At 43.7% G+C, this 12,229-nt stretch overlaps 1 protein-coding gene across 1 annotated transcript in view; it reads left to right on the plus strand.

The window, feature by feature from the left end:
• Nucleotides 1-12,229, plus strand: part of LOC122660057 (nudix hydrolase 3-like) — a 79,570-nt gene that overhangs the window by 18,157 nt on the left and 49,184 nt on the right. Inside the window, exons 6-7 of the mRNA XM_043855230.1 lie at nt 7,904-7,985; nt 9,565-9,651. Coding sequence (XP_043711165.1) covers nt 7,904-7,985; nt 9,565-9,651 — 169 coding nt within the window. The remainder of the gene's footprint in view (nt 1-7,903; nt 7,986-9,564; nt 9,652-12,229) is intronic.

A 12,229-nucleotide genomic window follows, 5' to 3' on the forward strand; every position in this document is an offset into this window, starting at 1 on the left:
GACAAGGCTGAGCCGGTTGACAAGGATTTTAGCAATGAACTTGTAGAGGAGATTACAAAGGGAGATGGGTCTGAAGTCGGACATGGAAGAAGCTCCAGAGGATTTGGGGATGAGACAGAGGAAGGTATGGTTGATATTTTGGATCTGCTGAGGGTTGAAGAAGAAGCTCTTAATGGCACTGATAAGCTCGACACCGATGATGTCCCAACAAGTGGTGAAAAATCCCATGCTGAACCCATCGGGGCCAGGAGCTTTACTAGCCTTGTGGGAGCGCACAGCGGAGGTGATTTCTGAGGGAGTTGAGGAGGTGGGGAGGGGGAGGAATTTGTTGATAAGTTCTGCAGGGAGGGGGGTATGGGAGGAGGGGGGCAAAAGACACCAGTGAAGTAGCTCACAGCTTCGGCTTTGATGGCATCCACAGAGGAGAGGACAGTGCCATCAGAGGAAGTAAGAGAGAGGATGGAGTTGGAGTTGGAGCGGGCTTTGAGAGAGCGGTGGAAGAAGGCGGTGTTTGAGTCACCGAGCTCAAGCCATTTGATTCTGGATTTCTGTTTAAGGAAGCTTTCCTCAAGGGAGAGAGATGAGGAAAGGTCAGAAGCAGCGAGGATCTCCTCTTCGGCGAGGGAGGAGTTGAGGGGGTCAGCCTGAAGGCGGAGCTGGATGGAGGAGAGGGTGTCCCGACAAGAGGAGACACGAGAAGAAATGTTGCCGAAAGTGGAGGAATTCCAGACTTTGTGAGCCACCTTGACATTCTTGAGCTTTTTGGAGAAGGCAAGCAGAGGGGAGGAGAAGGAATGAACTGGGATGTTCCAAGCCGCTTGGATAATGGGCAATAAACCAGAGTGGGAGGACCACATGTCAAAGTACTTGAAGGGTTTTGGGCCAAAAGAAAGGTAAGGAAGGACAAAAAGAGATATGGGGGAATGGTCGGAGAGGCCAGAAGGTCAAAGAAGGCATAAGAGGGAAGGGAGTAAAGCCAAGGATCGTTTACAAGGACTCTATCTAGCTTGCAGGCAACTCTGTCAGAGCCAGAGCGCTTGTTGTACCAAGAGAGATCAGCACCCGACCATCTGAGGTCGTTTAGCCCAGAGTCTTCCAGACAGGAGTTAAAGGCTGCAACTGCTTGGTGGTCGATAGGAGAACCACCCAATTTGTCATGACAAAAGCAAACGACATTGAAGTCACCTCCAATGCCCCAGGGGGAGGAACCAACAGAAGAAGAGATGGAGCGGATATTCTCCCAGAGAGGGATCGTATCGGGATGGCGGTTGAGGGCATAGACCATGGTGAAGAAGAAGAGATGGTTATGGAGGTGATCAGAAATGCTGAGATGGAGAAATTAAGAGGATGAGGAGGTGACCGAGATATGGAATTTTGTGGGATCCCACAGAACCCAGATGCGGCCAAGGGGGGAGTGGTCATAATTGGAAAGGAAGGACCAAGAGGGGGCCAGAGAGTAAGCAATGCGGGACGAGTTGTGCTCAAGCACTTTGGTTTCAAGGAGACAACAAAGGGGGGATTTGGAGGTCTTTAGGCGAACACGGATTTCAGCTTGTTTGGCCGGAGCATTAAGCCCACGAACGTTCCGGATGGTCCAAGGGATCATGGGAGGGGAGGTGGAGGGGGCAGCCAACCAGTGAATGGACTAACTCTGGACCTCGGTGGAACACTGCGGGGCTGGAGACTGTATTCACGCAAGTGGGGGAAGCAAACCAAGGGAAAGGAGGGAGAGGGATGACTCAGGGGTAAGTTGGGACCAGTTGAACCGGTAAGGGGGGCTGGGACTGGTTCGGTTGGGTTCAAGCTGGTTGGGTTAAAGGGGATAAGTGGGGATAGAAGAGTTGGGGAGGAGGGTAATTGGGTCGGGTCAATAGGAAATATTTTTAAGTGGAATGGCACAAGGGGAGGGCCACGTGGAAAGGTCAACTGGGTATTTTGGGGAGTAGGGTCCAACGTTGGGGGTAGGTAAGAGCTAGAAGTGGGGGGGTTTAAAAGTGTAGCAGTGGAGGGCTTCGAGGCTGTAATAGCAAAAGGGGAAAGGGAGCGAAGCAGAGGCGAAAGGTGTTGCGCAAGAGGGTTTGCAGAGGGAGGTTGCAGGTCTTCGTGTAGGTTCTCCCTGGGCTCCTGAAGAACCGGAGAGACAGCGACATCGCAGACGGCCTCAGGATCGAGGTCCATGAGCGCAGAAAACCTGTTGTGGCCAGTGTCAGGTGAGCATCGTGGTAGGTGAGCCTCGGGGATCTCGCCAGGTGCTGGAGTCTTGTCTGGTTCCCGCCTACTCCTCTGGTGGCAGTTCCTATGTTTTTTCCGGCCACGAGAACTGTCCCCAGTAGCAGCGTTGGCAGTAACTGAGGTGGAATCGATCAAGTTGGAAGCACGATAGAACCAACAACGACACTAGTAGCGATGGAGTCCATCGAGATGCCTTTAGAAGCAGAGATAGAACCAGCAGCAGGGGAGCCAAGCAGGGAGGTCCCAGGGTCAGTAGAACCAGCAACAAGTACTGTAGCCGAGGACGTAGCAAGCACATGAAATGAAGACGGAGCTGGTCTGTGATATTCTGCGAAGGTCTCGGCCTCGACCTGAGCCTCAGGAGCAAGCAGGGAAGTCGAGTGGCTCTTGGAAGAAGGAGAACCTGATACACAGTTCTTGGAGGTGTGACCGAAGAGCTTGCAGACAGAGCAGTGGTGGGGCAGGCCTTCATAGAGAACACGCTGAGTGAATGAGTGTCCATCTTCTTCCTGGATGGTGACGAAGTCCGGTGGAGGGTCTTCAGCACAGAGTTCAACGCATATGCGAGCGAAGGAGAGTCGATCCATTCTCTTGGTGCGCTCGTCGGAGAAGAGGGGGTTGCCGATGGTCGATCCGACGATGCTAAGTCAAGAGGGGCACCAGTAATGGAAGGGGAGCCCAGGTAGGTTAATCCAAGCTGGAATGAGCTTGAGGTCGATCCTGTTGAGTGAGGAACGATGGTCCCACTGCCGGAGATAGATCTGCTTCTTCCCAATCTGCCAGGGCCCACTTTCCAGCTTACGAGCTTTATCGGAATCGTCAGAGAATCTGAAGATGAACAGCCCACTTGATAGCAAGTAAATGTAGACTGCACCAGCAGCTCTCCATTGTTTCAGAAGGGAGGACTTGACAACATGGTAAGGAGGTCTGCTACCCAGGAAATACCCCACAAGGCAGCATTGCCATTTTGAGATTTCATCGTTGAGCAATTCTTTGGGGCAGAACCCAATCTTGGAATCATCAAGGGAGGTAGGGGGGACGAAATGAAGAGGATGTCCAGCAGGTTTAGCAGAGGTGCTGCCGGAGAAAAGGGAGGACCAGGGTTGTTCAACAGGGTTAGATTGGTCAACAACAAGGGTGGGTGGGTCAAGGTGGGAAGCAAAGGGACAGGGAGAGGGAGGGTCTGGATGAGAAGCAGAGGTGCAGGCAGCGGTTGGGGCTGCCGGGGGAGAGCATTTCAGAAAAAATTCCTCATCTTTGGGGAGACCATAGTTAACTTGCTTTTGACATCAAAGTGATGGAGTCTCGCTGACATAACTTATTATGTCCACTTGGGAAGGCTATATACTATATCTTTTTGTGCATCCTCTTTGTAGATAGGTTTATCTGTCCATGCTTCTTGTATACTCTTTCTCATTCTTTTTATCAACATATAGTTTGAATTTCTCTTGGATAAAGAAAAAGAATCTGAAATTCTAAAAGTTGTTTAGGTTACTGTGTCAAAGGTACTTTTATGTTACACAGACTTAAAAGTGTCAGGTTGTGAGCCCTAAACATATAAATGGGAGTATTCTTCCAATTGTATTTCTGTTATTTCTGGCGCAGAATTCTTTAAGTGAGGCACATTGCCAAGGCAGCTATTTCTTGCAGGATTGACGATGGGGTGCAGACCTATCTTTGGCTTGACAATTGGCATCCCTCAGGTGTCCTGGCCTCTTTAGTCAGCCCCCGTGTCATCTACGATTCCGGCTTGGACAGACTTAGCTCAGTGGCTTCCATCATCACCAATGGCTCCTGGTCCCCTCCCACATCTCCCCCCCCCCCCGCTGACCTTTGGAGCTCCCTTCCCCCTATTCCTTCTGGACATCGAGGCAGAGGGGACACCATATTATGGCTTCCCTCCACCTCAGGCACTTTCAGCTCCCGCTCCACTTGGGATATGGTTAGACATAGAGGGACACCTTGTCCTTGGCAAAAAGTGGTTTGGTACAAAGGCTACATCCCTAGGCAGAGCTTTACTGTTTGGCGTGCTCTAGCAAATTGTCTCCCAACTCAGGCCTTTCTCATCCATCGCAACATGCAAGTCTCTCCTAGATGCTGTCTTTGGTGGAATGGGGACGAAGACATAGATCATCTTTTTTTCACTTGTCCCTTTGCAGCCTCCATTTGGAATCGGGTTCTCCGCCATTGCTGGCCTACTCGTAGAAGACCTCGTCCGCTTTCTCGGGAATGGATTTGGATTCATATGACTTTTGGTGGTAACTCGATTTGTGACTTGGTTGGAAAGCTTGCCTTTTGTGCTTCTATATCTCACATTTGGATGGAGCGTAACCTTAGAAGATGGACGTCCAACTCCCGCTCTCTTGACAAGATTTGGAAGGCCATCTTCTTTGACGTTTCATCTAAAGCTAACTCCCTCCCCCTGACTAGTGTGATAGATTCCCCAAGGAACAGACTTATTGTTATCTCCTAGGGTCTTCCTTCCACTATTTTGCACTCTCCTTAGCCTCGGGCTTCTTGACCTTCGGGCTTGTATATCCCTTCCCCCGTTTCTTTGCAATTAAATTATTATTCATCCAAAAAAAACACTGCACCCTCCACTACCCCCTCCCCCCAAAAAAATTTCACAAAAGAATATGCAGTTGTACAGGTAGGCAGCAACTCATGTACTTCTCTTTTCATTTCTTGTCTGTAATGGATAATAGTTATGCATTCCTTTTTCTTAATTAATTTACAAGAACGGCAGTTCTATATAGATACATGCTATAGTGCTATACCGTACTCTTTGTCTTTCTTTTTATAAGTATCCTATTTACTTGTTCCATTACTGGTTTGGAGAATGCTTTCCCATATGTAATGCTCCACTTTATACTGCAGATAAAATTACCCTTTTGCCATTGATAAAAAGAAAAAAAGAAAGAAAGGGAAGTCTATAGACATGGGGTTCAGTGTCTTACATGGCAGCTGCTATGAAAATTATATAGGCAAATAGTAAAGTGTTGGTATTGGTGTCTGGTGTGGGCACATTCTACTAGTTGTAATTGTTGTCCTTGTTACACAATTTTTTTTGCTAACCAAGGTTCAAGGTTTCGGAATATTTCGTGAAACAGCAAAATTTTGGTCGGTTGCTTGTTTCAATTGATGGTTTTGAAGCTCAAATGGCCAAATTAGTTCCCTAAACTTCTAGGAAACCCTATTTTAGGCCCTTTAAACATAGTGGCACCCTTAGATTGTAAAAAAAACACATACAAAATGGTAGTTGGACTCTGGACCCTAGGTTGGTAGTGTACGCGGTATGGTGCTGTATACACACAATTTAGTACTAGAACACACATAATTCAATTAAAACAACTAAAATAAATACCTTGTACCATGTTGCTAACCACTTGTTCAGTTCCCCCCCTCCCCATTTATCAGTTTCTATTTTGATGAGAAATAGTTCGATCAAGAAATCAATTTATTTTAGGGTTAATTTCACAGACACCCCTATAAGTATATGAAATATCACGGACATACCAAACTTTGGAAAAATATCAACCTTCCCCTAACGTTAAGCACAGTTAGCACCCAAAGTTGAAATGTCCATTTTAACCCCCAAATAGTTATTTAAATAGATTAATTAAAGAATGAAATCCAATCCTCCCATCTTCTTCAACTTTCTTTTTTTTTTTTTTTTAATTTTTAAAATATTTCCGTTTACTGTAGAAAATCAGACAGCAGCTCCGGCATTAGTTAACCCACCGGCGGTGAAGTCAAATACGCGAGATCGGTGGTTCTTAGCATTTGTTTGTGTTGTGTTCATTAGAGAGAGAGAGAGGGGGGGAGTGGAGAACCCACCGGAGTCTGGAGATGGCCTTCGGTAGAGGTCTTTCAATTCCTAAAGAGAAAAGGAAAGATTTCCAGATTCAGGGATCCTGGAAACCAGTGACACCGGCGGAGCCCATTCCGATGAGGTTACAACCGATCTCGGCAGAGAGGCAAGGGAATCAGATAGGCAGGACGAATTGGCTGGAATCAATGGGATTCCCTGCTGGGTTCTGTCAAGACACTCCCTCTGCAAATGGGGCATTGTTCTCCTGGTCTGGGCTGCACTTGGACTGGTGTGGAGGGTGCGCACTGTACATCATAGCCCTCAGCACCGCTGACACCGTTGGTATGTACACCGTTTTGTTCCTCGCCAACAGCCACGTCAGCCCCATGAGTTGGCGGTCCCTGCTAAACATCTTCCTCGCTCTCTCATCACTGTCGCCGTCGCTGCTCCTCCTTTCTCACCTTGCTGTCCCATTCTTCTTCCTTCAGCTGTTCCCAATGAAGAAGAGTGGAGCAAAAAAAAGGGCAATTTCGTCATTCTATATATGGTATCGACCACCAACGTATAGCGTAGTCCAAAAAAGTCTTATGCTATATGAAACAGAAAAAGGAAACAAACACAGAATACTCTGCCCATCTGCCATTGCCATCTGCCAGATGAAAACGAAAGCAAAGGTTGCAGATTGGCGATAGACGGAGAGGAACACAAACAGAATTTACCAATTTCATCACAACAAAAGGAAAACACAAAAAGAGTGGAGACTAGATTGTAGAATACATATAGAGCAAATACTTTTTTCGACCATTTCCTAATTTTTCTTGCTCCACCCACCAGAAACTTTGTTCTGTTCTTCCCATCGGCAAGAATTCAAAATTAAAAAAAAAAAAATGAACAAGTGGAGAGAGAAGAGAGAGAGAGAGAGAGAGAGAGAGAGAGAGAGAATCCTTTCATCATATTTTGATTTTTAAAACTATATTTGAATGAAAAACACCAACTAAAACAAGTAGTAATTTTGTAGAAAATTGCAACGAATCAAATTGATAAAAACAGCGGAAGTAATCCTTATCGGAAATCCTCTTGTGGGGGAAATGTCTGTGTGTGTGTGTGTGTGTGAGAGAGAGAGAGAGAGAGATTACTAACCCTCTCAAGGGCTCCAAGGCACCTAGTGAAGCCGAATAGGAGGAGTTTCTGCAATTCCGCTCCAAGTTCCTAACGGCGGCAGTGGGCGTGGCGTTATGGTGCGAAGAAATTAAATGCAGCAGGACAGCTCAAGCAGGTTCTGATGAAGCTGAATCCCGCAAAAACAAACGATTGCGTCGCATGTCGCGTTGGGCTGTGGAATGTGGATGTTGCGACTGAGAAGCGACGTTTGCAGCGATTTCACACACTTCTGCGAATTGTCCGGCATCATAGGCCCATCCAATGACGACGCTGGAGCTGGTGCCGGAACCTGCAACGCCAACTTAGCATGCGCCGCAAACAACCAAGCCACTAGAACGGGACAGCAACGGCTACTGTCAAGAGACTCCCTCTGCTAATGGGGCAGTACCCTTAAGGGTATTATGGTAAGTTCACCCTGTGGTAAGGGTAATTTCGTCATTATAAAAGAATTAACAGCAACTTAACTGCACAGACCTAATGGAGTGGACTAAGTTGAAATAAAAACATAAAGTAAGGGTAGTCTATGATATTTTTCCAAAGTTTGGTATGTCCGTGATATTTCATATACTTACAGGGGGTGTCCGTGGAATTAACCCTTTATTTTAAGTAAAGAAATGCACCATCTTTAGCGTCATGTCTCTAAATTTATGTTACAATAATTTCATGTGCATTTCTGATCTCTTTTTGACACTGCTGTAGGTATAATTGTAATACAGAGGCTCGTTGTTTGAGTCTGCAGAAACAGCTTTCTCGCTATTCTCCAATTTGCATTGATCCAGAGGTAGGTATTATTGTTCTCGTGCCTTGTAATAATTTTACTATTTTAGCGATTATCACAATCTCACTTAATTGTTATGTTAATTCTCTTGATTCCTATCTTGAGATTTAGTTGATGTTAATGTTTTTTTTTCTGATGAAAGAAAAATGCATTAAGATCAAAGCAAGTTACAAGAGTCCGAATAAGATCCACAAAACCTATTAACAGTCTTAGTTAGACGAGCCCTATTTGCTAAAGTATGAGCTGGCCTTACTAAATCCCTGTCCACTTTATAAATTACAATATATTATAAAGAAAAGAGTACATAGAAACTATGTCAAAAAGGAGATGAAAGAGTCTCCATGGCCAGATAGGATTTTGGTCCTGTTGGAGCCAAGAAGCTGGAGTCACCTTTGTTGGGTTAATTTCTTTCTTATTAGTTCAGGCGGTTAGCCGTTTCTTGTTTCTTAACTTGGATGTAAATATTAACAACTCCATATTTCTTAAGCATATGTTAGGGTAACAGAGGATGCAAATGTAGTCAAACTTGTTTCATAACATATGTATTATTAATTTTTGCTAGGCAACGCAAAAAAGTTCATTCATGTGTCAGCAAAATGTCTACATGGAGATTAGATTGAAATAAAACAGCAGGACAGTTATGTCCCTATACAAGCAAAAGAAAGAGAATCAATATGCATTTTTGAGCAGGAAAAAAAAATCATATCTAGTTAGTCAAGAGAATTCTGCTTAGGAAATTCTTACATTTTTCTAAAGAAGTTAAGCATTTGAAAGCATAGAATAAGCAGAGGATTGATCCTAAAACTATTTGTATACCTTGTAGGGCCTTACTATAGCCCGGAATTAAGCTTTTAGAAGAAAAATACACCCATAAGGACCCCCCACCCCCAGAGAAAAACCTTAACTTCTGGAATCTGGATATTGTAGCTGAAATTCTGAAATTATTTATTTGGTTGTAAATTCCTGTTTGAAATCTTCTTATGTTAACCTGCGTCTTCGTGACAATGCCTCATGATCTCTGTAGCATTGTGATCATGATGGAGCACTGGCAACATATTCAAAACATGACTTTATTAGTGGTAACTATATGAGGTGTGGGAGCAATAAGAGGATTTTGGCAACTAGAAAGTCCGACTGGCTTTCAAGGTGGGAAGAGTACAAGAACTGAGGGTTGATGGAGAAGATTCAAAGCTACAAACCCTATAATTTTCCTTCTGTTCCTGATAAAAAAATTTGAAAGCCTAATTTCAACTACTAGCCACACAAGGCATGCAGAATGCTTTTCTTCTTGTGTTCACTATCTCATTTTCCAAATAATTATTCTTTTCATATTAATGAAGTATGAAGTATGAACTATTCTACAAGCTGCATTTTGACAAATGTTTGGATATTGCAATGTTCCTGTTTGCCAGGTTTAGTTGTGCTTTTCTTGATCACCTTTACATATTCTATGAGACATTGTCTCCTCTCCTAGCAGAAGATACTGCTCACTCTCTCTCTCTCTCTCATGTTCTAACGAATCTCTATGGTTTTAATAATTCAGTAATTTTTTTTTGTACTTATTCTCTCTTCTGTTACACAGCTTACTGGGATCTCAGAAGCAGACAAGGAAGCTCTAGTCTTGCTTATTAAAGCTGCAACTGTAATTGATGACATTTTCCATTTACAGGTTAGTTTAGTACAAAGTGATTCTTATGTATTTATACAAGTACACATGGATAAATGAGGTCACACTTGATTTGCATGTAAATTTCATGTGACTGATACTGGAAAGTTTTCTATGCCTGACGTTTATTGTGGGAACCGGAAAATAGTATTATCATTTGAACATTCCACTTGTTAGAGGCCCCTTAGGCTAGACTAAAGTGCATTCATCTGCTCCTTTGGCTTCTGACTAATTATAGTTTGTGCAGCATGGTCTATAAGTGTTTGGTTAATATTCGAAAAAACAAATATAACATATGGCAATGATTCCTAAAAGCGAAAGCTAGTTATGGTTGTAGGCTGCTTGATGTGTAGATCGAAGGAGGTGGAAGAGAAGAAAAAGCCAGCCAGCCAGCCTAGGCCTCTGGGCCTAGCTATTGGTCCACTTTTGTTGGCCAGATTTAGGCCCAATGCTACATGTTAAACAGTCCATGCGTGGGGAGACTTTTTATGGTTTCTATTTTGTTTAGATTCTCTTTATGGTTGTAGTAGTTTCTAATTTAATGAATGTTTTTATTTTATTTGGTTACTATTTTCTAGGGGTTTCCTTCTCCATGCTAGGGGGGAACTCTAGTTGCTGTTTATCAATAAAAGAGGGGCTGTCTACATGCGGCCGCTCTATTTTGAAGTTTGTTTGCCTTTTGCTGTGAAAGACAGTGGGCATAGTGAGATTCCTTGCATTAGCTTGGTGTGATGCCATTAGGATGAGTGAGAGACTTACCTAGGCCATAGGTGAGTGGCCTTGGTCATATCCCCTTTTTCTTGTCTCACCTTTCTTCATTCTATTTTCTCCTTTGAGTTTCCTGCAACTATACACTACCTATCGAGTGACTGTTGAAGCTAATTGATGCCTATTGAGACCATAGTTGTCACGGCGCACGCGATCCAAGTCGGTGGAGGGTGTCACGTCGATATATCGACATGTCGCCCCATGGCGTTGCATGGCGAGCATGTCGACCATGTTTTATTTTTTATTTTCTATTTTTAATGTGTTAATAGATGTATACTCAAGCCATGTTTTATTTTTTCTATTGTTTCTCAAGTTTTAAGAAGAAAATTCAGAAATCAAGAAGAAATCAAGAGGAAAGAAGAAATCGAAAGAAATCAAGAGGGAAAGAAGACAGGAAGAAGAAATCAAGAGGAAAGAAGACAGAAGAAGAAATCAAGAAGAAATCGAAAGAAATTGAAGAGGGAAAGAAGAAATCAAGAGGGAAGAAGAAATCGAAGACAGGAAGAAGAAATCGAAGAGGGAAAGAGAGTCGGAAGAAGAAATCAAAGAGGGTCGCCATGGCGTAGGTCGCCATGCAGCCCTCTCCAGCGCCAGGACGCCATGGCGACGCCATGACAACTATGATTGAGACACCTGGTTGCTGATACATAGAAGGGGCTGACTAAATTTATAACTAGACTTGTCCCTTGCCTTTATAAGCCCTGCGGTTACTTTTTTTTTCTGCTCTTGTTGGCCAGCATCAATGAGGTACTGTTTGTGATTCTACCAGCCAGCGGATCATGGAAAGTTTATGGATTGTTGTTCCACCTAACATATTCTTCTTTGACTATAACATGGGACTGGTCTGACCTGTGAATTGCTTGTTTTTGGTAGTTAATATTTCTGATGTTAGCTTGCTATGTTGAAGTATTGCTGTTCTGGAACATTTAGCCATTAGAATGAATTGATCTTTATGATATTCCATCTGTTGGGCAATTTATATGGTTATGTTGATTTGCTGTTCTGCCTTGGGGGTTTGAATATATATTCCTGTTTCTAATTCTGAGATTAGTTTCTATGTTCATTTCTTTGCTGATAACTTCGAATCCAACCGTTGGATCTTCATCCTACTTTGAGGGGTTGAAGTACTACTATTTAGTTGCATATTACCTGAATTTGGGGTTAATCTGAATTTAGATTGGGAATAATCTGTGGTGTTAAACCTCCTGGTTGTGATACCTAAAATTCTGAGATCTATGATGTTGTTAGCTTGAACCCACCAATTTGGTATCTGTGGAAATCCTTGAATTTGGCTTATGAACAATGTGTCCACAGACTCTTTATTTATAACTAGATGAGGAACATTCCAGAATGGATGCAAATGACAATAATACCCCTAGGACAGAATTACCATTGTACCCATTACATTACAACACTCCCCCTCAAGTTGGTGCATATATATCAACCATGCCCAACTTGCTAACTACAGAAGAAAAAGACTTAGAACAAAGACTTTTAGTAAGAACATCAGCCAGTTGATCACTGGACTGAACAAATGGGACACACACAACTCCTTGCTCCAGCTTCTCTTTAATGAAGTGCCTATCAACCTCCACATGCTTGGTACGGTCATGTTGAACAGGGTTGTGTGCTATACTAATGGCATATTTACTATCACAGTAGAGATGCAGGGGTAGAGTTATTGGAAGGTGTAAATCCTGTAGAAGGCCTTGTATCCACACTAACTCACAATCTCCATGTGCCATGGCTCGGAATTCAGCTTCAGCACTTGATCGAGCAACAACAGACTGCTTCTTGCTCAGCCAAGTGACTA

The sequence above is a fragment of the Telopea speciosissima genome, chromosome 4 (genome assembly GCF_018873765.1).
Source record: "Telopea speciosissima isolate NSW1024214 ecotype Mountain lineage chromosome 4, Tspe_v1, whole genome shotgun sequence".
Taxonomy (NCBI): domain Eukaryota; kingdom Viridiplantae; phylum Streptophyta; class Magnoliopsida; order Proteales; family Proteaceae; genus Telopea; species Telopea speciosissima.